This window comes from Microcebus murinus, chromosome 11 (assembly GCF_040939455.1).
Source record: "Microcebus murinus isolate Inina chromosome 11, M.murinus_Inina_mat1.0, whole genome shotgun sequence".
In the NCBI taxonomy this organism is placed as follows: Eukaryota; Metazoa; Chordata; class Mammalia; order Primates; family Cheirogaleidae; genus Microcebus; species Microcebus murinus.
Window position 1 is genome coordinate 84,399,619 of NC_134114.1, and position 25,643 is coordinate 84,425,261.

General features: G+C 40.1%; 1 protein-coding gene across 1 annotated transcript in view; it reads right to left on the reverse strand.

Annotated features, from left to right (window-relative positions):
• EPB41L4A (erythrocyte membrane protein band 4.1 like 4A) overlaps positions 1–25,643 on the reverse strand; it is a 241,476-nt gene that overhangs the window by 26,897 nt on the left and 188,936 nt on the right. Inside the window, exons 14-18 of the mRNA XM_076008268.1 lie at positions 22,147–22,237; positions 19,581–19,664; positions 18,468–18,581; positions 10,084–10,131; positions 8,996–9,073 (exon numbers count right to left, since the gene is read on the reverse strand). Coding sequence (XP_075864383.1) covers positions 8,996–9,073; positions 10,084–10,131; positions 18,468–18,581; positions 19,581–19,664; positions 22,147–22,237 — 415 coding nt within the window. The remainder of the gene's footprint in view (positions 1–8,995; positions 9,074–10,083; positions 10,132–18,467; positions 18,582–19,580; positions 19,665–22,146; positions 22,238–25,643) is intronic.

The window sequence follows — 25,643 nt, forward strand, 5'->3', positions numbered from 1 at the left end:
AATATACTTTTATCACAATTATTAATCATTCTTTAAAACAAACACTCCCATTTGAAAATGCCATATGGATCACGTGTGTGCATGCATGTGTGTGTGGGTACACATACACACATTTTTGTGGCCAGAACCTACACTTAGAAGCCTTTCTGTGTATCATGTGATAGTCAGAAACCGCCTGGCCTGCTGCTGGACAGGCCCCTGGCCTGGGAAGTTCTGGACATTCCCAGGACTGAGAGGTCAGGGTTAGGATGAGACAGCCAACTGGGAGGTGTCAGGTTGGCAGTGTGGCATCTACCCTACCACAGGAACTCACCTGGATTGCTGGACCCAGGATCACATGCAAAACCCAGGTGTCCTACTCCTAAACCTGGAGTCTTTTAGACTGCACTTTCCTTCCTTTCTTTCTTTCTTGATTGATTAAGACAGAGTCTCATTCTGTTGCCCAGGCTACAGTGATTGATTAATTGACACAGAGTCTCACTTTGTTGCCAAGGCTACAGTGAGTGCTGTGGCGTCAGCCTAGTTCACAGCAACTTCAAACTCCTGGGCTCAAGCAATCCTCCTGCCTCAGCCTCCGAAGTAGCTGGGACTACAGGCATGAGCCACCATGCCTGGATACTTTTTTCTATATATATTTTTAAATATATATATTTTTAGTTGCCCAGCTAATTTCTTTCTATTTGTTTTTAGTAGAGACGGGGTCTTGTTTTTGTTTACGCTGGTCTCAAACTCCTGACCTTGAGCTATCCTCCCACCTCAGCCTCCCAGAGTGCTATTGTGTTTCCCCAAAAATAAGACCTACCCATAAAATAAGCCCTGGCAGGATTTCTAAGCATTTGCACAATATAAGCTCTACCCCAAAAATAAGACCTAGTGCTGGGCATGGCTATGCAGCATATATGCACAACCCATGCATTTCGTCGCAGAGTGGTAAAGATGACAAGCAGCCCTTCTCATCTGCCCCATCGTGACAGCTACTATCCCAGAGGTGACTGGAAAGGTGCAGGCAGCCCCACCAACAAGGTCACCTTCCCGTCAGGTCCCGGCCATCCTGTGCGTGCTGCAAGCTGAGGCTTTGAGGGGAAAATAACACATCCCCTGAAAATAAGCCCTAGGATGTCTTCTGGAGGAAAAATAAACATAAGACCCTGTCTTATTTTCAGGGAAACACGGTAGGATTATAGGGGTGAGCCACCGCACCTGGCCTGAAGTTTCCTTTCTGAACAAAATCACTGAATAGTTTATGGGCAGAACTAATTTTACGACATGAAGTATTTTTATTAGGAAGTTAGGATCTCGACTTTTGAGAGTCAAATTTACTAGCAAAGATGAGGCCTGCCTTAGGCGACACGTAAAGGAAGCACCACTACCGTATGTTCATTCTCGTCCACTGTGGGATTTAGTTGTTCCTTCATACTCAGACTTTACTGTGATAGTAAAAAATTAAGACTCCTCAGACGTAAGCACATATATTTCCTGCAGCTTGTTAATGATAAAGTCTAAATCAGAAATAGTTTCAGATTATAACATGTACCTTTAACTTTTCCAATTGAACGGTCTAAAGATGAGGGCATAATGTACTGTCACTACTCTGGTGACAGGTGTCCTAAAAGCCCAGGCTTCAGCATCATACAACTCATCCATAAAACAACAACACTTGCACCACCCCCACTTAATATTTTGAAATAAAAATTATTAAATTTTAAAAAAAGATTAAAAAATTTTAAAAAATAAAGTGAGAGCGGAGAAACCCTATCAGCTAATATCCTTGTGACCCACATGTTCGAAAGACAGATGCCCTCTGCTGGTGATGCTGTTTCATAAATATTCTAACAAGACTCATTAAAAATGTAAGATCCACTGGAGAGTCACAACCGAAGCACATTTTCCTGAATAATGGGTGGTGTGGCTCCCTTAGTCTGTAATGAAGTTTGAAATTACAGCCTTACAAAAAGCTTCTGGTTAATGATGCCTCATTACATGAATGAAAGTGTCATTTCTTCCATTGCTGACCTGCTCCAGAAAACACAGGTGCTACCTGGAAAGAAAATCCCAGCCCTAAAAGAATACTGTAGCATTTGGTCCTTAAGAGGCAGGAGGTAACTATTTTGTTTATACATGAATGAATAAAGAAATGTTTAAATGGAAAAGACATGTCTCCCATAATGATTCTGACTTTTAAGCCTAATTTATTCTTAGGTGTAGAGCATTCAACTGGTTTTTTGCTCCTTTCCTATATTTTAATTTTGATACATGGATTTACATCATAAACAATAAAATACTGCAAGCATTGCATTGACACAGTACCTTTTAAAAAGCCAAAATGTGCTCTTACTTCATAGCCATGACAACCTCAAGGGGGGAAAAAAGAGTCCACTGTAATTTATACTGGCGATCTATTCATTTTTATGAATAGATAAATGTTGCATTTGAAGGTGAACCTCAAAAAAACACCAAATGTTTCTTTCCGTTGATCCAGTAAGTCAGCATTTATATTTTGTCTATTTCCCCATCTACAACTATAGAGTCAACAGCTATAGTAGGAAGTATTAATAAGGCTTTTTAAAAAATTAATGTACAAGGAAGAGGGTTGCTCTAGAACAGAGCAAATTCCAGCAATGTTACAGAATAGAAGAATTCCAGTGTGTTAATATTTCTTCCATGTCTCACCAAACTTCAACACTCTACTTTTCCAGACTATCCATGCAATTTAGATTTTAACTACCTTTGACATTTAATTAAAGTTTGCAAAGGTTTTGAAGATGAAATGCCATATAATCGTTTGATAATAATAATGAAGATAATGACTATTCTTAGTCCCTTTTTTCCTATCGTACCAATTATAGTTCTGCCTCTTCTGCAAAATTTTTCACATTACCAATGAATTACACAAATTACACAAATCCCTGAGTTTTACTTTGTCCTCTCCCTTTAGTAGTTTTGTTCCTAATAGGGCCTTCCTTTATACCAGTTCTTAATTCACTTCTAATCTGCTGAGATAAAAGACCATGTTTAATGCTGAACCTAAGAAGTTTTACAAGCAAATGTACAATGAAGCTTCAGATGACAGGAGCAATATACGTTACTCCTGAGTTCTGATTAGGACTTTATGAGAGTGATTAAAAAAGAAACACACACCCCCCAAAATGAACTTTATCGCCCTGTACTATGGGGCAGGGGAGGAATGTGTTTGGAATGTTAGCAAACTTAAACCAGTGGGCATTTCTTTCACATAACCTGAAAATAGGTAGCTGTTTCCTTGACAAGCATTGCCTATTGTCCTGCCCCTGATTTACCAATGGGAATAGAGTTCCCAACTCTGAAAGAAACCTCTACTCTTCAACTATAGCGCAACGTTTCAGACAATTGCTTCATACGGCCACTCTATTGCTAAAATAAAACCCGCAGGGCCCAGCTGACTGTGAACTTGTGTTTCTCATCAACTGCACTCATTTTTGGATCATCTGCTATAAAGCAATCTTCATTTTTTTTTTCCTTCCCTAGGGAAATTTATGTTGGTTCTAGGCATCTGTTGACATGCTCCCTTCAGACCAGCAAGCAAAAAAATTCATTTGCTTTTCCCACCACCAGTACATTATTCTTATTTGCTCTTAAAAATACTTCTGTCTCTTCCACTTATTCTTTATCCTCCGTCTACTACAATGGACTGCATTTGGTACAATTTTCCTTTTAAACTCTGCTATTTTCATAATTTTAAAATCTGCTTTGCCCTCACTCGGTAATGTAATGGCATTCCTCCGTTGGTGCAGCTTTCCACTTTCATAGTCATCTCTGTCACTTTCCATTATGCCCAGGAAGCCCTAAATCGTCCATGTCAAACGTCTAAATCTTCATATCAGTCTGTCTAAAGTAGAACTCAGAAACCCCTGCACCTGTGACATGGTAAACAGTTTGTTTCCGTTGGCTTTGCATGAACTTTTCTTTCCATATCCACGATTTTTATCGTTTTTTGCAGCCCTAGAGCAGGGGCAGGGCAGTAGGCAATGCTTTGTCAAGGAAGCAGTTACCTATTTTCAGGCTATGTGAAAGAAATGCCCGCTGGTTCAAGTTTGCTAACATTCCAAATACTTTGATTCCCCTAGCGTATGGTGATAACAATCAAGTTGTGGGTTTGTTTTAACCACTCTCACAACGGAACCCTACCAAAATCATGATCTAGGATTTGCCCTATTCCGTTGTATCATCCCTGTTATGTAGAGTGCCCAATTTCTGCTACAGAAATGTGTTTCTTCTTTTTTTTAGAAAAATAAAAGACCTTATGGAACACAGTTAGAATATTTAAAACTCTCTTAATTGACTATTCAGATACTAATGGTTATCCACTAGGCTAAAAGATCCTAAAAGATATCAAAAAGGCAGCAAGAAACTCTAACATTTGTGCCAGAACAAATTCATGTTAGAAATGTTTCTTTTTTGTTTAAGGGAAAGCTGGGCCCTATTTTACAAACACTGCAGGAACTTCAAATAATACTAAACAGCGCTAAACATTCTCATTAATTTAATTAACATTTTAATTAATTAATTAATTCAATAAATTAATAAACATTCTCATTAATTGAATAGAACCTGCCTATGCAGGGCACTTTCTACTTTTCAAAACACTTCCATTATCTCCTGGTTCTTCACAAACCTCTTGCAAGGTTTGTACAGGCAGGGCAGGTATTATTCTACTTTGCACATGAGAAGTGAAGATTCAAAGAGTAAAGTAACCAGCTCGGAGCCACAGAACTCCTTAAAGCAGGGTCAAATTCAAAACACAGGCTCCCCAATTTGCACGTGCACATACACACAGACTCACATAAATGACTCATGTGTTTATGATGCAAACCTGTGACATGGTTTGCATCATAATGCAAAAAAATTAGAGAAAGGTTCAAATGGTCCCCTGCTGCCAGTTTCCCCTAGTCCTGCTCTTACCCTGAACAACTCTCATTTTCCTTACTCTTAATCCTCGCCAGGCTCCAGAGTTACTTCCACTTTTATGCTGTTGCAAAAAAATCCCAGACTACTTCTTCATGTCGCTCACTCCTCCAAATCTCCCACTTCAAAACTCTAAGAGCCTAGCAAGACAGTGAAGCTAGAGAAATGACTGAGTAATCCAGAGAGTCTCCGCAGTGAATGCTCAAAGGACTGTTGAGTCTTATCAATAGCGCGAAGGATATTTTGCAGATTGCTTTCTTTGAATGTCAAGGATATTTTACTAAGCTCAAGGTATTTTCAGGGAAAGCTGGTTCATGAAAGGTTTCACTCTGCTAAGTCTACTTCCTAGGTACTCCTCCTTCAGCCTATGCCCTGGAAAAAATGCAGGGCACAGCTCATGAGCTCAAACCTATAGAGAAGCTGGCTGACACTTCTGATCTCAGGGACTTCCAACTAGTAAAAGCGAATACTATCTAATATTCACACAGGTTATTAACTGTATAGTGCCTTGAGCAGGGTAGATTCCCAATGTGATGAACTGAATTGAACCAACTGTTTCATGATGGTTTGCAAGTCAGTAGAGCAAAGTACGTAATCACTAAGGAAAGTTTAAGCATTTTAGCTTTTTTTTTTTCTATGTTTATTTTAGTGTATTATGGGGGTACAGGTTTTAAGGTTACATATATTGCCCATGCCACCCTCCCTCCTCGAGTAAGAGCTTCAAGCGTGTTCATACCCCAAATGTTGCACATCTTACTCGTTGTGGTTGTATAAACCCATCCCTTCCTCCCCTCCCCCACCCTCCCAACATGTGATAAATGTTACTCCTATATGTCCACTTAGGTGTTAATCTGTTAATACCAATTTGTTGGTGAGTACATGTGGTGCTGGTTTTTCCATTCTTCAGATACTTCACTTAGTAGAATGGGTTCCAGCTGTATCCAGGAATATATAAGAGGTGCTATATCACCATTGTTTCTTACAGCAGAATAGTACTCCATGGTATACATATACCACATTTTATTAATCCACTCATGAATTGATGGGCACTTGGGTGGTTTCCACAGCTTTGCAATTGTGCATTTTAGCTGTTAATCCTACCAGGGAACTGAAACGCCATTTAATTTCCCAATACCAACCTATCCTTTACTATTTAGATCACAATGAATATTTTGTAACTTTTTGGAGGCCATATAAACACCCCCTTATGAATCTGATAAAAACTACAGACCCTGTAGAAAATTGTGCACTTAAAGCACACACAATTCTTCATACAAAATTTCATGGTGTTATGAGACCCCTAAAACCTACCCATGAATGTCTGGTGTGAAAATAACTAAATGTGTAAAGTCAGGAAAGGTGGGAGAATGGAAGACTGGACCAAAAGAAAAGTAAAAATGACTGGAAGCGGGGTGGAGGAGAGGACAGGTGAAGAACAGGCAGTAACTCCAAAATTGAGTATGAGACTGTGTGGCTCTATACCCAAAAGCACTCTCAACCTCTTAGATTTTCTTTGATCTTTTACAGTAACTCATTCAACAAATTAGATCAGCTGCCATACACCCCACCCCCACTGTCAAGACAAGAAAACTAAGATGTGGATTGGTTGAATGAGTTGCCCAACATCAAATATCAGCACATGGCAAAACCAAGACCCTGACTGGAATCCTCGGATTATTTTGTGACATACCAATGGTTCCTCGGCAGAGATAGAATTTAGAGAAAACAGACGGAAAGAAGAAAGTTCGGGAAAGAAGCCTAGGAGAGAGCAAGGAACTGGGTAAGGGAAACAAGGTGATAGAAGGCATGAAGAGGGAGGCAAGAGGATGGAGATGAGGATGTAAGTAGAGAAACTGAGGGAGAAATAAGGACTCTCTGTCGTCTTAGGTGTTATAATTATTGCAGAAACTGCAGTTCAAATACTCAGACCTATGCATCCTGGTAGGGAATGAGTATGTTCTGGCAAAATTTAAAAGGCTAATAACGGGACTATGGGTTAGCAGTAGCATGGCATAGTGGGTGAGCAGCATGCAGAGGCAGCGCAATGCGTTTGCACCATCTTTCTCTGCATCAGAATTTGCAGAAGTGGGCATCAGAACTGAAATACGTATTTCTTCCTCTGCCTACTTTTTGCTATGCTCCTGGAAGCTAGACTCTAGACCTCATCTTCTGCAGACACAGGTGACTTATGTAACCCTAGGGCAATATTTCTGCAGGTAAAATAAACGACTGTGAAACCCTGTTGGATCCTCCGCAGGAAATGTGTCAGAATGTGTTTTGAAAGCTATTCCTCATTACCAGCCTTACAAAATGTGTTAACATTTAAACAGTCAGAACCATCATCATTCTAAAACATACTTCCTACACGGTACAAGAAAGCCAATCTAAAAATCTGCCCATGAAAGAAAAAATAATAAAAATCTGCCCATGGAGGAGGAGGAGGAAGAAACTCTTAAGGGAGAAAAGAGCTACAAGGAACATTAAAGCCAGCCCAAGCAGATCAGCGAGGAGCAATTTAAAGATCGGATGGCAACTTTCACTAGCGTTTCGATTTCAACAGCAAATGTCACTTGGAGTACTTCTGGCCCCAAAAGACACTGTTTTTAAATGAGCCACCTTCTGAATAGTTGAGAATAGTGCATCTATGAGCATAATTTAGAATACATCAAGCAAAACAGAAATAGATTTGTTAAGATGCTGGTTTGATCAAGAAGTTTTAAATAGAAAAACAGATTTTCTTGCTTTGTGTTGTTGGTGCAGAAATATTAAATTTTAGAGCAGGAAGAGGGTACCTAAGGGAGGACTCGTACACTTGGGTTTTTACTGATGAAGAAACTGAAACCATTTCCTTGAGAAAGGTGTCATAACACATTGAGATCCCACATCTATCTAGTGTAATTCTAGCCCATAAGAAGGCTCCACATAGAAAGCTTTCCTAAGAAAAGGGTCCACACTCTTACAATGCTGTCTGGGCTATTATTACACAGTCTTTAGAGTAGCAGAGGGTGGCCGATTCAATTTGTGCCAAGCACAAGGGCTCCAAGCACTAAAAGAAGGACTTTGGAGATCATCTAATCCAACTTCCTCATTTTACAGAAGAGACAAAGATGACCCAGAAAAGTAAAGCAACCAGGCCAGACTTCCATGTTAGGTAAAAACAGGTTTCTCAACAATGGTACCACTGACACGTTTTTGTACTTGGTACTTCTTTGTTGCCAGGAGCTGTCCCGTGCATTGTAGGATGTTTGACAGTATCCCCAGCCTGTTGCAATCCCTCAACCCACCCAATCATAACACTAAAAAATGTCCCTGGACATTGCCAAACATTTCAGAGAGGGGACAGGGATGATAAAATTCCCCCAGTTGAGAACCACTGAATTAGAAACTGGCAACCAAATCTAACTCCCAACTTGGTACTCTTTTCATTAATCACATGTATTTGTTCTCTTCAGATAAATATTTTGGAACTAGGGAGAACTGATTAATATAGTAAGCCCCCCAATAATACTGATTACATGTTATCAATAAATGATGTTTCTAATAAGCTCTTAAAAATGTGCCTTAAATATATATGAACTAACTGCATTTACTCATCTTGGGTGCCTGGCATGAATGTAAACACAAATTAGCATGCAAATATACACGAGCCTAAAACTGTGGAATCTATGAAACAATGAGTCTCTCATTTTTGGTTGCATAAAATAATAACAATACCATGTTAAAAGTTCAGGGGATAAATCTCTCTACAAATGGTAAACTTTCCTACCAGCCTTAGAAAAATTCACTACAGATTGTACCTAAATATGGAATTATCTTTGTTTTAAACATGAAGAAACCTCATTGTCAAATTGTTTAATCATCTTATTGTCAAGATAAGAAAATTCAGTTCAAAGTGTTGAGGTCTCTAAACTAAGTGGCTTCAAAATAGTGCCAGATTCCTTCTTAAACACAGATGAGAAAACCAGGCTTACCAATATACAGGATACACAGCTTCTGCTGCCAATGACAGCCTCTGATTTCACAATGCCAGTTAATTATGATATTCAGATATTACCTGTTCCTCTTTTTCCGGTGTTCCCTGGTAGAATTTTCTGATTCACTACCACTGCTAGTGTTACAGCGTGAACGTGACCTGAAGACAAAATGATAAGAGCAAAAGAGCAAAAAAAAAACATGTTTATGACAAAAAAATTCAGAAAGGTTCGAATTGGTTCTTTGGAATTAATTTTGTAATAAAATTACTTATTCAAACATAAAGAGCTGTATTATCCCTCGCCCAGACAGTGTTTCTGAACAAAGACATCCGAATGAGCCTATAGCTCAAGGAAAACAGCAATGCAAGGGAAATAAGAAAGCAGATGAAGACAAATGTCATCGTGTTCCCAGAAAAGACCACAAAATCAGCCACATCCAACAAACTCTGACGTGGCAAAGCTATAAGCACCCATGGTGGACTAAATATGGACACAAGTCTTGTCACACACCTACCCCATATTGAGAGAGGTGGAGTTTACTTCCCCAGCCCTTGAATTTACACTGGTCCTGTGACTTATTCTACCAAAAGAATGAGGTGGAAGTGATACTCTGCCAGTTCCAGCACTACCCCTTAATGGACTGCTAGCTTCTGCTTCCTCCCAACCATCGCCTAAAGCAGCCTAAGCTAGCCACATGGAGAGACCACGTAGCAGGGGCCCAGGCCTTCAGCCACTCTGCCAAACGCCAACATGAGAAAGGCCCCTGGATAACACAGCCTCAGCTGCCAACTGACCACAGCCTCCTGAGACCCTGAGCAAGACTAGCTAAAACTAAAAAGCTTCCTGTTCAATTGACAGAATGATACAAGATAAATGTGGTTGTTGCTGCTTTGAGCCATCAATTTTTGGAGTGGTTTATAATATGGCAATAGGTAACTGAGACGGCTCCTCCGAGACACAGAGGAGCAGAAAAAAAAGAGAAATATCTAAGGATACAACAGAATGGAAGACAGAATCAGTTGTAGCTAAAACTGACTTTTGAAAGAAAAAAGAAATCCCCCCACTCTTGCCTCCACTCTGAGCACACTGAGTATTGCTAATCTGCTAAACATTCCTCCTCCTCTCTGACTCTCCTTCCAGTTTTGTTTTGTTTTGTTTGTTTTTTTACCTCCTCCTTTGCTTTAGATCCGAGTCTTCACCACTGTTATGGGCTTTCCTATGAAAAACAAATAAATGAAGACATTAAAGAAAACAAAAAATTGTCAACGGGCTAAGGAAAGCACACCAAAATGAGTGTCACTTCAGTTAATGCATATCTGTTTTATATTTGTTCATTCATCACACATTTAAATCATAAAAATATGCTCAACCCTACGACAGGTCCCAGAAATATAACGTAACCACCACCAGTCTCAATCTAGTGGGAGCTGCAGTCTGAATTCCATTCATCCAGTGATAGGGTTAATCTGTAGCTTCAGGTCTGCAATCCGCCAAGCCAATCTCTGCCACAATCTGACCTCAGCTCTCACTTGGATGCCCTTTCCAATACCCTGGCCCCAAAGTTCCTTTCTGTCTTCTCCAATAACCTCTTCCACTGCAACTCAGCAGTCTACATCATGGTCACACTTCGGACTTTATCATCTGTAACCACCTCCAAACACTGCTCTCTGACCCTAATCTCCCTTCCTTCCGGTTTACCACTTCCTATTTACCTCCAAACAGCTCCAATGGGGCATCCTGGTTAAAAATGTGGGCTCTGGAGCCAGAAAACCTGAATGTGAATCTCATCTCCTTTCCTTCACTGATGATGTGCGTGATTTAAAGAATTCACTTCTCTATTCAGTGCGTCAGTTTTAACAGAACCTCCTTTAACCACTTCCGTACCAGCGTCAACTATAGTCGACAGCCACAGATGAATGTGCACTGCGACTTTAGCCAACATCCGTGATATGACTTTTCTAGTTTTTCACTTATCAAAATTAAATTGTGAACATTTAAAAATAACGTAATGAAATCATATATGTATATGTTACCTATTCTGATTTACATTACAAGTAAAGCTGCCTATAAAGTAAAACAAGCTTTCAGTGCTTTAAAGCTTTCCTCATCACACAAGAGCAAAACGGATTCGTCGTCAATGCACAGCACACACTACCGTGCGGACTATGAGTGCTGGCTGTGGGCATGGTTTTGAGGAGGGTGAGTGTGGTACCAAAGTGGTTAAAGGATAAAATAAATACACTTAAAATGCATAAAGTAGGACCTGATCCACTGTTAGCACTCAATAAAGTTAACTGCTATTGTTGTTGCTTATTCGACTATTTCCATTCTTCCCTTCCTTTGACCCAATAGGACTGTCTCCTAACCTTGCAACTTTCCACCAGCTCCTCACCTCTCTTCACTGTCCCCTTTACTCAGCTTGGATTTCCTAGCCCATCATTTCAATAACACGCATGCCAGCACACAATGCTTCCCCCAACTCCGTTTTCCAGTCCACCTTTTTGGCAAAACCCCATGCATGGGTGAACCCAACTAGGCAGGTCTTCCAGGCCAGTCCTAAACAGCTGGCTGAGCAGTGTTGGAAGGAGTCACACAAAAGAGGCATATTTGTTACACTACAAACCCACATTCACAAAACTCAACTGGAGCCACAACATGGGCCAGCAATCCTACCACCTTTCTCTGACCTAAGCACAAAGTGGTTTCAAACTCTTCACCCCGTAGCTTTCTGACCCATGGCACCTCTGTTTCAGCACATGACTTTGTTTTTTCCTTCCACAGGAAAAAGCAGCCATCAGATGGAACTCTTTCATCTTCCTGCTACCAAAAATAAAAACTTACCAACATCTCCCTCTCTGTTATTTATGGCTCTATCCTTACAGCTAAGGTCAGTCCCTCCACCTGTGCTACGTGGGTCCCATATGGCACTTCATGTCTTCTCAATGAATTTCACTAACTACCCTTCCACCGCTCATGTATATCCAACTTGCCCCTCTGGAAAATGGTTTTTAAAACCTATTAACGTTTTTGAGTCTCTCCCACTTAAACACAGGCCTACACTGACTCCAGCTCCCTACTCAACTTCTGCCCAGCCATCCCTCTTCTCCTTCAAAGCCAAACTTCTTGAGAGAGGCGTCTGTACCCAAGCTCCACCCCCTAACCATCTGTCACCTGGTGCCTTCCCACTCCGACGGGGGTGGATGTGGATCTTTAATGCCACCACTGGTTGCTTACGTTCTCCCACTTCCCACAACATACACACATCAAGTAATGTGTTCCCTTTCCCTCTATCAAATTTTTAGGCAATTATTTAGCACAAACACAATTTTGTAAATATTATTCACGGATGATCTAAGTAGTGACCTAGGAACACAACTCCATTCTTTTACAGGTTTTAAATTTTCTGAGAGAGGGTGACTGCCTAGTTTTCTACGTACATGTATCACTTGCTTAGTGTTCTTTGGCTTATCACAAATTCTTCATCTAAACTCTGAGAACTGCAAAATTCCTCTTGCTATGGATGGATGCTCAGGTAATCTGCAAGTTCCATTTATATCCCTCCTGTGCCCTCTGCCCTCCCACTCATACCCAGAGCTCCCAGTCTCCAGCGCTACAGCACAGGTGTCCTTTTGATTAACTCCCTTCACCTTGACCCAGGGAATTCCTCTTGCTTCTTTGTATGATGAATTCCGTATTTCCAGGTCTGATGGCTACTTGTCTTGGTAGAATGTATTTTTCAGTTGCTATCAGAGAACATGTGCATGGCAGGTACACTTTTTTGAGACCTAAAATTTCTGAAAATGTTTTTATTCTACATATACAAGTATAGTTTATCTGGCCATATAATTTTAAATTGAAAATAACCTTTCAGAAGTTTGAAGGCAATGCCAATGTCATTCTGATTTGTCATCATTTGTAATGGATACTGTCTCATATGACCCTCCCCACCCCCAGTCTTTAGAATTCTCTCTTAATCTATAATGTTTTAAAATTTAATGATAATGAATCTTGGTAGGGATCTAATTTTTAATTTTTTAAAGTGTTATGTCAAATGGTCGGTGGATTCTTTTCTATCTTGTGTTTTGTTTTTTTTTAAGAGACGGGATCTTACTCTGATGCCCAGGCTAGAGTGTGGGGTGCAGTGGTGTGATCATAGCTCATTACAGCCTCAAACTCCTGGGCCCAAGGGATCCTCTTGCCTCAGCTTCCCAAGTAGCTGGGACTACAGGCACCTACCACCACATCTGGCTAATTTTATTTTTTTGTAGAGACAAGGTCTCGCTATGTTGTCCAGGCTGGTCTAAAGCAATCCTCCCAGCTCAGCCTCTCAAAGTGTTGGGATTACAGGCATGAGCCATTCCTCCTGGTATGTACTATTTCTTTAACAGTTACATCTCCTACATTTTCTCTGTTATTTTTTCTTAGAAATATCATTAGTTGAACATTTGATATCTAGGTTTGATAATTTTATTGTACTTATTTTCATAGATTTGTTTTATTTTATATTTTTCAGTTCTATTTTGCGGGAGATTTCCTTACCTTTATCTTTTAAACCTTCTATTGATGATTTTAAATTCTACCACACTAATTTAAAGTCTAAGAACTCATATTCATTGGTTCTTACTCTTTTATGGCAATTCATTGATATGTTTTTCATTTTATAAAGATAATAATTACAGTTTTAGAAATTTTTCTTTCTTATATCGTCTCTGTTTCCTGTGAGTTCCCCTACTCAACTCATATCCATCTGTTTCGGTTTCTGTCTTTCCACGTAGAAGCTATCCTCAAATGCAGGTGATCATGGCTCTCTCTTCCTATTCAAGCATTCGGTGCTAAAAAGACTCGAGCCCTCTAGACGGTGAAGAGCATGTTAAGTGACAGTCATTCTACTTTAATATGGGACAGTTTCGACCATTTCATTGGAGGATCCTTTGAAAGTTAGTATCGTAGGTCTCTTCTCTTGCACCTGTCCATTTCTTAGAGTGAGATTCTCTGATCTCATGCCTGGGAGATATAACCCTGGCCTCTAGTATTCTGGAAATGAAGAAATAAGGGAGAAATCTGGTGAGTAGATTTTCGCTCTCTTGATTTTTCCTATGGCCACAATTTCTCTGTCTCCTTTCCCGGCTAAACTTCTTCAGCAAGGCCACTGAATGCTGAAGTTTCTTATAGCTCTATCGCTGACTTTGTCTTTGCATTCTATCTATACCTACAGTCCCCAACCCCCGGGCTGCAGATCAGGTACCAGTCTGTGGCCTATTAGGAACCGGGCCACACAGCGGGAGATAAACTGTGGAAGAGCGAGTGGAGAAGCTTCATCTCTCTATACAGCTGCTCCTCGTCATTCACTACTCCCCCTTCCCATCCCCTTCCCCACCCTGTGGAAAACTGTCTTCTACGAAACCCGTCCCTGGTGCCAAAAAGGGTGGGGACTGCTGACTACCTAGACAACTTCATCTCTATTACATATTTCAATTAATATCTTTAAGAAATTTATCATTCAGTCCAGACAGCTAATCTAGCTCCTGACTTATATCCAACAACTCATGTGAATCCTGCACCTGGACATCTCAGAAGTACCATAAATGTGACATATCAGAAACGAAACTCACGATTGTCCCTTTCAGGCCTGTAATGTCCTGGTGATTCTATTCCTGTGTCTGGCACCTGAATTCATAAAATTGCACAAGCCTGGCTTTCATTCCTGACACCTGCCTCTCCTCTACCCATCACACTGATCCTTCCAGTCCTACTGGCTTGGAAACCAGCCACTTCCTTACATCACCGCCTCGGTCCAAGCTCCCATTCTCTACCACTAGGATTCATGCAGTAGCCTGCTGCCTGGTGTCTCCATTTCCACTACTGCCCTCTTCCACCATTTCTCTGGGGACAGTAAAAGTCAGCCTTACAGACATGAATGCGGTCGTGTTGTTACACTCCCTTGTATTGATAAAAGCTACTTGTCTAAGGACCAAAATCCTGAACAAAGCCCAAGTGGGCTGCAAGGTCTGGTCCTGTCTTTCTCTCCAGGCTTATTTCTAACACATTGATGTTCATTCTCAGAGTCTGAACAGCACTGTCCTTTTTTCCTTTTCATGAATGTTTCCTGCTCCCTTCTATCCCAAGGCTTTGCTACATGATAGACCCTCTACCTGGAATGATTTTTCCTTTCTTTTTGCCTACTTTTAGCTCAGATTCCAGCTCAAATGCCCAACCTCAGTAAACCCTTCCCTGCTCTCCTTGACTCAGCACTTAGCAAACATCCCCTAATAGTGCTAGTTACACAGGTGTTTGGTTTGTAAAAATCTATCAAGCAGTTACACTTATGACATGTGTTCTTTCCTGTACACAACCTGGGTTTCAATAAAAAGTTTTTTTTAATTCCCCTAAGCACCACATAACTCACCTTCAACTAACATATCCAAGTCATAATTGTACTTGTATTTATGTCATTCATATATTTCTCTCCTAATGGTAAGTGCCCAAAGGACAGGGACTTTGTCTAGTGTTCTTTAGCATATTGCCTCGTATACAATAGGCACTCAAACATTTTTGAGTATAAAGATGGAAGCTGAGGAATGAAAATTTATTGAACCACCAGAAAATATGTTGCCTTTCTTTTTCTAGAATGGGAATGTTTAAATGAGCAGGTTTCAGAGTCTCCATAAACCTTGAAAATTATATGAAAATGTTTATGTGTATTTAAATATGTACTTTTTGCCCCCTGGGGAATGAATCCAACATTTTACCATATTCTCAGGGTGTACTATCACCCCAAAAGGTTAAAGACCACTGTTCTAGACTCAGAATTTGACAGCTGTATCCACTTCATGACAAACAACTGATAAAATAGGAAATTTTTATCTCTATTGCAAAACATATTATTCTGGCATCCAAAGCAAAATAGACACTCCTGTTATTAAATGTAAGTCCTTGAGATGTTTCCATGCTAAAGACAAAGCTCAGGTTTAAATGTCAGAGAGAATCCAGCAATGCAGGGATCTGTGCCCAGGGGCAAGGCAAATGTGTGTGAAGACAAAACAAGCCTGACAAGGACAGGGACATTTATAGGGCATAATTGTAGTGGAAAGAAACAGAAGAATGTGCTTTAGCTCTTCTACGCCAACACACAACAATGGCTGGTCGCCTCAAAACACACATGCCCAACAAGAGACCTTTAAGTGACACATGGCACCAGACAGAAGCTCTATGGCTGCTCAGGCGAAAAGATCCTTTTCCTGGCAGGTTAAAATATCCCTTCCCCTGGACTATGCCAATGAAAGAATCCTGTATCCACTCTGTACAATCACTTCTGTGTTTCCCAGGAAGCCAGCAGAAAATATACCTCAGTATAGAAGTCTGAATTTGCAAATGTATATGCTCCAAACCATTTTAAGAAATTAGTTTGGATAAAAACAAGTGTTAATTTTGGCATATTTCAGCAAAACTTGATAAGTTTGCTTTTGAATGTATTAAAATAAAAATGACTATCTGCTCAACACATGCAATGATCTTATTGATATTTAAGGAATGCTGACAAACTGCACTAATAATTAAGGATGAAAAACCATAAAAATCTAACAATAGTAATACATGCCAGGTTCTTATTATATCTAGTCATTCCCACCACCCACATCCCCTCAATACACATACACACACAAATGCACTTAAAACCAAAGCAATACCACTACAAAATACTTTTAAGCACATTCCAAGTTGAATCAACCCTGGGTGTTCCTAGAGCCTTAATTAAAGAAGGGTTCACTGTCTCCACCTTTTTCTGAGGTATAGACCTGGATTCAAATCCTAGATGTGCCACAGAGGATGAGCTGTGCTCTCTCTGAGCCTCAGTTTTCTCCTCTGTAGAGTGTGATGTCGATGTTGGGCCAAGTATCTTTCATTGGTACTCAGGCCCTACCAACTCATCTATAATCTCTCTTCTACTGCTGAGACTGGAAGACTAAAAATTCTATTTTCCTGGATTCCCTTGCCAGCCGGGTTCCAGTTAGAGAAGCACTCCAGTAAGATTTGAAGGCAGGAAAAGAGGGCAAGTGACTGTTTCTGTTAGCACCTGTGGCATCAACACCAATACTTGAGAGAAGTGGGTGTTGCATGGCTTTAGCCATAGCATTGGTACCTCTAGTGGTGGCAACAAGAGTGATTCCTGCTTCGCATGTGTAGCGGTGCCAACAGCAACGTCAGCAGCAAGCAAGGCTCAGGAGTGCCAGCTCAAAGGTAGAAGCAGCTTCTGGTCTCTGGGTAATACCCCTTCTCCCCTTGTATTCCTCCAGGAGCAATCACAAAAGCCAGATCTCTGGGTTATACCACCTCTCTGCCTTTTGTGCTCTCAATCCCACTCATACCTTTGCACCAATTCCCTGCTTAATTCCTCTCTGCTAAAAACGCCTCACGACTGAACGATACAAATGCCAATTCCCACATGGTTATTATTAAGATCAAACGAGGTATTATATAGCAAGCATTTTGCTTAGTACTTGGAACATGGTCAACACCAAATGCCAACCATGACTCCATTACTCTATCTAATCACCCTTTGTCCTGTGCTCTAGCCTCCCTTCTCAATCCTACCAGGTGAAGGTGATGTAGACCTCTCTCCTCTTAGCCATCAAAGGATTTCAGTGAAACCGGACCTGGTTTGAGAAAGCTGGAGGACAAGACTCTGGGAAACTGGCAAATGCAGAAGGGATCAAGTGAGGAAGGACCAGCAAGTGAGTATGAACAACCGCATAGGAGAGAGAAAGGCTCTGCTTCCAAATCCAGTGTGTATAAAAACAATATCAATGGTTATGTGACATCATGACCTAAACTTCTTAAAATTATGAAAGTCACTTACACAGTACCAATTATGTGGGTGCCCACAGTAAAACATAGTCTCTATAATATAGGAGTGAAATGGATTTCACTGGTAAGCCATTTCTAGATCTTCTTCTCTGTACCTGTCTAATCACTCAGACTGCTTTGTAGAGTCCAAAACTTATGGATAAGGCCTTATTTTAACAAAATTTAAGCATACATATACAAATACAATCCAGACAAACATTCTGACATGTTAGTTGAAATGCAACAGGATTAATTTTCTCTGTGCTTTGAAAGGTACTTGGACTTATGAATAGTATCAGTCTGGAGGACATAGCACTCAGACTCCACTAAGAAGGCTTATCTTTAAATGTGCTTTTGTCTTCTCAGGAAGAAACATCTAATACATTTTATCTATTAATATATGTAAATTATACTGTATCTTATATATGCCATATAATACACCTTTTCGTACATACATCATGCACACATTTTTTAACTTAGTCTTAATTAAAATACAGAAAGCAAGTTCCCATCAATTCTTCATGAAATTATTCTCCCCAAACTCTGGCTATTTAAGATAAATACTTATTTTATTCCAAAAAGAATAAGCTTCCTGTTATCTTGGGAAGACAAATAGTAATGACATTATGATAATTATCTGTTATAGACAACATGCCCGGGGCCCAAACCTTCCAATGAAAACTAAAAAACAGGGGGCTGTGTTCAGCTCACCTTCTCCTCATTGGCTGTGCAGAGTCATTGTCGCTTCCACAGGAGGGGTTTCGGCGACGCGTGTAGGGGAACCTTGGGGATTTGGTGCGGTCATTGGGAGAGTTGTAGAGTCCACTGGAGTGAAAGAGCAACAGTCAACAAGAGCCCACAAAGAGCCTGCAGGAGCCAACACCACAACCCAGATCTAGGGACTCGTTCAGAACTGCACAGTTGGCACTTTTAGGGCACTCGGTTCTCTTCGCTGCCAAGATTTATTGAAAGAAAAGAAAGGTATGATCTGATAAAATCAAATGACAAAAGTCATTACGTTGCAGGAATGGATTTGTCTCACTAGCCTTCAATAGTAAGAAATGAGCACACACAATGATAACCATCACAATTCACGTTTATGATGAACCTACTGCTTGCTAAGCACTCACTGAGCTAGAGGCTTTATTTATATTCATTATCTCGGTTAATCTTTATATCAACCTGCAGCATTAAGGTGCAATTATGACAGCCATTTAATAGAAAAATTGGAAGTATAGAATATTTAATAAAGTGGCCCAAATAATGGCTCTAGGAAGTGGCAGAGCTAGAATTTGAACCCCTAGGTAGTCATATTTGGAACCACAATAATACTAGTAAGTTATAATGCAGGTCTGTCACTGGTTTAGAGGTTGTATACCGAAAGAAGCTAAAGATATCCATATTTTTAGGAATAAAGGTCTTCTACCATCACTATTCATGAGCAGTCATTTTCACCTAAAGTTTTTACGAGAACTGTGAAATAGGGGAATTATCATTAATAAATCATTTAGAGTTTTCAGCAATATATTATTTTACTCTAAACTATTACAACTACCTTTCAGGTAATTTTTCTTAATATTCCTTAGGTTTCCCTTTTGTTTTTCCAGGAAAAAGTTTCACATTAAGGCACAGACTGTTGATTTCCACTTCAGAAATCCCCCACCCCCACCCCGTCATGCTGATTTAGAGCCCTGACGGCCATGTCCACTGCTCGCTGTGACCAGCCACAGGGCAGCGGGATTCCTTTATTCAATGAGCTGCAACTGCTGACCCCTCTCTCTTCCACTGTTCTCCTTTATACAAACAATGAATGATTCCCTTTACCTCTGGGGGCCATTTTCTTCCCACGGTACATGAGATTTGCTTCTTTGGGTATCAGGGCTGTTTTCATTCTTTGCTTTCTTAAAGCTTTAATTTAAAAAAAAAAAGTACAGAAAATAAATCAACTAGAAAACGAAAGTAGACTCACATACTTACTTCTCAAGGAAAACTATTTAACAAGTCTTAAAATGGGTTCATTTGCTTATTTATACCTGTGGCTCCAAAAAGAACATGAGGTGGCTGCCTAGAAACTATGTCTCCAACAAGTACCTTTGGGTCCTTGCCCCTTCTTTCTAGTTTTACTGCTTTAAGGCAACAGAAGCCAGGTTTGCCAACTGTTAAGAAACGTCAAAGAGGGTGCACTTGTAGGATACGAAGCAAGTGCAGCCATTGAGCCAAGAAAGGCAGCAAGCTGGGAAGGAAGCAGGCCTGGGAGGCTGAGCTCAGGAGGCTGACTTCCTCTCTGCAACAAGGGTGGAGGCCCCGGCTCTGAATCTGTGCAGGTCAGTCAGCTCGGAGCTCAGGCTACCCAAACTGACCTTCCCCCGGCTTCTGCCATATCTCAGCGTCATCCTTCCAAACCGGAATGACTTTCAAATGCTATTTCCTGACCTAGTATCATCTTTCTGCCCTAAGAAGGTAAATATAACTGAGTTGTTATTCAATCCCAACAAATTGTTTTTGAAACACACAGGGAGACACAGAGGAAGGGACTCATCAGAAGCCTTCAGTCGGCGGTGGGGGAGGGGATGTGTCACCTGTCACTTCCTCTGGAGTCTTAGCTTCAGATAAAGATAGAACAGTTAGTGCCCAATCCACTTTAAACCCTGGCTTTCTAAGGAATCCTCTATGTAATTGTGTTAGAATATGATCATAGCAGAATTCTGTTATAAACAGCCAACAATGAGGGGGAGAGGAAAAATGATAAGGTCAAAAAAAAGAAAATAAATTTGCACCCCAACGTAAATATAATCTATGTAGGAATTAATACAAACCTACAAAATTACATATCTGACAAAGGCATGTAACTTATAGTATTAGTATAGTAGGCAGGGTTTATATAGGAAAAATATATTAATTTTATAAAGGTTAAAAATTTCTGAAGATCCGACTCTCAAGGTAAAAGCTTACCTTTTGAAATCAGGAAAAATAATAAAATATGGTAGCTATCTAATGCAACAGTAAAAAGAGTATGTGTTTAATAAATCAGAAAGAAGAAGAAGAGAAAGGAGAGATTGAGAAAAGAAATAGGAAGATGAAAGAGGAAGGGAGAGAGAAGACAAAAGTTAAAAAAATAATGAAACCCTGGGTGGCAAGTTAATTGCATTCATTCCCTAAGCTGTCTCTCTTCTGAAGCTTGAGTAGGAAAATCTGGCAGCCTTGAGGTACCAGAACTATTGGCAGGAATGTGGTTGCAAAAGGGATGAAACTCCTCATGAACAATTCTATTAATAAAAGGGCTTGGGATCTGAATTCCATATAAAGTTAATGCTCTTATGTTGGATATACCACAACCATACCCTGTACATACAGATGAAGCTGACTTTATTTATTCACAGCTATGAGGCCAACTAGGAGAAAACACAGTAAACTAAAGTGTATACAAAGGTAAAGAACTTCTTCCAAAAGGATAATCTGTAAATGTTTTTGAACTAAACAAAATACAGGCAAAAACCCTGGGTGAAATATTGCCAACTCTTAAGAATCTTCAGATCTTAAAATTATCTTGCTGAGAAATTATAAATAATATTCCTCTAAGTATCCACAGTCCAGCTGAATGAAGACACCATTATTTACTAATAAAAGTTTGAGTTGATGATCAAAGAAATCTTTGCAGGTCACATATCTGATTGCTTGGACTTCATAATGTGGGGGGGGGGGCCGCCTCTATAGAGAAAGTGAGCTTATGAAAGCTGCTCATTGTATGCCTGTGTCATGGCCATGAACATAATTGGAGATGGGAAAAAAATGACTCTGCAACAGTGTCTGGTAGAACAAGGCTGAGCTTTCAGGGAAACAATCCTTGTAACATATTAAAAGAAGGTTTTGCCACTGGGGAATGCCACTGGGGATACTGACGCAAAAGACCACGACGAGCCTTCATACATATGCAATCCCTGGCTCCTGAGGTTCTGATGCCTCTAAATACCATAAGCCCTCTTTCCAGGGCCACAGTTCAGTGCACCACGGTAATGAACACAGTACATTAAACATGAATGCCATCTACTTTATTTCACAAGTCCCTCTGAGTTAATCCGTTATATCATGCCATTTTAAGAGTCACATGGAATGTTCACTTTGCCACTGAGAATGCAGACCACAGATGATCTCTGGGAGTTCACCTTGCTGTCACAAAAAGGGCGTTTTCTTTAAATGACAGAGGCAGGTCCTGATGTTTTATATTTCACTGCCATTTTAAAGTATTAATATTCTTTGGCCCAGAGATTATTTACTGGAACCCATGGATCAAAAATATTATAATACTGAAAGGATTTTTAACCTTGTCAACAGGAAAAAACATTCTTATGACAGCATGTCGTCATGTATTTCTTCAGTTAACTGCACTGACCTTTTCACTGGTGAAGGTGCAATAATTTTAGTTGTTCCTTCATTTTCTCCATTTTCCATGTTTGCAGTTGTCCTATTTATGCTGTTTGAGCCTAGTAGCAAAGAGGGGGAAGGAGTGATAGATGGGAGAAAGGAGACAGCGATAAGGAAAACACAAAGCAGAAGACTTATTTTAAAATGCAATTTTTGGGATATCATGGCATATTTTATTGAAAAATTATAACCCCAAATAAAGAATGAATCATCCAATATATCTGAGGTACTATTTTCTGACATTCACTAAACCCTCAACATAACAACATCCTGGTGGTCTAGGCTATGACCTTTTCAGACTTTTAAGAATTAACTAAGTCCCACATCATGGAAATTCTTTAGACTGTTAAAATAGGATTCTAAGATATTTAGTATCATACACTAGAATATAAAACATAATAATCAGTTCTCGATAACTGTGTTGTGAAGTTTTCTCAGCATGTCATGCAGCCCCTATTTAAAACCAAACCAAAAAATATATATTCCAAACCTAACTCATAATGCAAATGCCAAAAAAGAGTAGTATCGACGTGATCTATAGCACTTATATACAAAAAGTTTTCAAACATGTTTCTTATGCAAACATTCCCCAAAAAATCTCAAACTGAATTTTTAAAAGCTGTTATTCCACAGATTTGCAGACATGCTCGATGGACCAGCAGAGGGAGCCCACGGCAGACACAATGCTGGAGGTCATGATCAAGATAAGTGAGGTGCCCAGGCCCCTCCAGGAGGACTGGATTCCATTCTCAGGCCAGGGGCTGCTGATGAGCATGCAAGAGTGAGATGCCTGGGCTCAGGTGACAGGGTGACTCTTCTCTCCTCCAGCAGCATGCACCTCACTCTGGGAGGAGGCAGTTTTGATGAGCAGGAGAAATCAGTCAGCCCAGATGCCCACAGCCTCGCTCAATTAAGTCTACATGCTATGCAGGTGTGTCTTCCTCAGAGCTGCTCACTCTTGCAGGGGTATGTCCACAGTTAGAGTCATTGACTCCAAAGCATAATCACCACTAACTGCTGAGAGTTTGAGTCATGTAGATGCGTCAATAATACTAATAAGTGCTAATATTTATTGAGTACTTACTATGTGTCAGGTGCTGTTCCAGGCACTTCACATCTATTTAACTTAGATAATCTTCAAAATAATCCCATAATAGATAATAATATTATCCCATTTTTAAAGATTAAAATAATGAGCTTTCCCAAGGTCCCACAGCTCATGAGTGGTGGAGAAAGCTTTGAAAGCAAGCAGCCTGGGTTGCTGCTTGCAACCCAGCACTAAATCACAGCTCTAAATCACACAATACTTCCATCCGTGGCCTACTACAAACAGTTCAAAAAGCAGTCTAAATTAAAGAGCAACCGGAGGCAATCGATTCTTTAGAAGAGCAGACCCCAAACTTCTTGGTACCAGGGACTGGTTTCATGGAAGACAATTTTTCCACAAACTGGGGATAGGGGAATGGTTTCAGGATGATTCAAGAACATTACATTTATCGTGCAGTCAAACCTCTCTGCTAGTGATAATCTGTATTTGCAGCTGCTCCCCAGCGCTAGCATCACCACCTCAGCTCCACGTCAGATCATCAGGCATTAGATTCTCATAAGGAGCCACAACCTAGATCCCTCGCATGTGCAGTTTACAGTAGGGTTCCTGCTCCGGGGAGAATCTAATGCCTTGGCTGATCTGACAGGAGGCGGAGCTTATGCGGTGATGTGAGTGATGGGGAGGGCTGTAAATACAGATGAAGCTTCCCTGGCTGCCTGCCACTCACCTCCTGCTGTGTGGCCCAGTCCCTAACAGGCTACAGACCAGTACTGGTCCGCTGCCCAGGAGTTGGGACTGCAGCTTTAGAGGACAAGTGAAAGGGATGTCCAAAAGGGAGAAGACCTAATCACCAACTAGGAGAAGAATACTTTCTCTCCAGGGCCACCAAGACTGAAAGACAAGAATGTTTGAGCACCTCCAAAGCTGGCAGGTCTCCAGAGCAATTTGGAGGTATGTTTGGCTACCCATCAGGAAAGGTAAACATTAATAAACACACTTTGGAGAAAACAGACTGGTTTCAAATAAGAGCTTCAAATATCATTACTCTAAGGAATTTGACATGGATCCAATATCTGAATTTTGATCCTATTTTGGAATCCTGAAATGGAAAGATAAGCCAGAAGCTATATGTGACACTAAAAGCAAGCTCATGTTGGAGCCACTAACAATAATTGAACAATATCCTTAATCCAAGGGTGCGCAAAGAATAACGCTGGGGTACGTTTCACCAGGTGTGATAAAGAGGACACAACCAAATTCCTTAAAAGACTCCATGTGCTATCAAATATCAGCAGTGGCCAGTCACCATCTAAGTCACTTTTGCAATAACCACATGACCAAAAATCACAAGGGCAAATTCTCACAACTGCAAGGCACAGATTTGGGATGAAGCTGCTTCTCACATATGGAACTCTAGGTGGTATGGCCCTGGGGCAGTGGCAGGAGGGACTAACTCATTTGTGCCCACAGACAGTAGCTGTGCCCCAACATTAACATTTTTAATTGTTCCTAATAAACTCTATTTAAATGTAGTATCGTTCTCAGCAGGCATTAATAATTTACAATATAAATGAAAGGGACTTTCATGTTCTCCCAGGCTGGGGGAGAGGGACACAGCAGAGGGACCAATACCCAGTGCCAGTAACACAAACAGGAAAAGAGCTGAGTAAAGATGTTCATCACGTTAACCAAAGCTCAGGCTAACAGAGTAAGAATAAACCTAGGTTTGCTCCAATCCTAATCTCTTTAGACTGACTAGTCTTTTCTTAGTTCTATAAACATTTTGTGGAAAGTGAAGTTGCTTAATCCCTTTAGCCTAGTTTCCATCTAAATTTTCCAAAAATTAATATGTAGACAAAGTAACTGAAGAATATTTTAAAATAGAAAAACTATAAATTACGTTTATATATTTTCTTAAAGAAAGCAATATTTAGTTATCCACAATATCCAAATCATAATTTTTAAGATGAAACACTAGTTGGATGGTTTTCCAAAAGAATTTAAGGAAAAAAGTCAAAAGAGTGCTCTCTTTCACAAACATAACCAGTATAGTCAGGATTAATTTACTAACATAACAGTCATATAACTCTCATATATGCAATGTAAATGAAATATAGTCAGTAATACAATCAAAATCACGGTTATTTTATTTCAAAATGGGGAACTGCTGGTCACCATCTATATTATAGTCTGCTGATATGTATTAAATATCTCTTTATATGGACTCCTCTACTCTATAACTAATGTGAACTGGACAAGGCTGGGTTTTAAAAGTTTTATTAGGAAAACAAGACTACATGGGGAATGACCACTCAAAAGCATTAACTTTCTAGGAGCGCTTCTGAAGTATCCATTCATATAATATTCACATGCTAATCTTAAAAAAACCCTAATTAGTTCATATTTACTAGCATTCT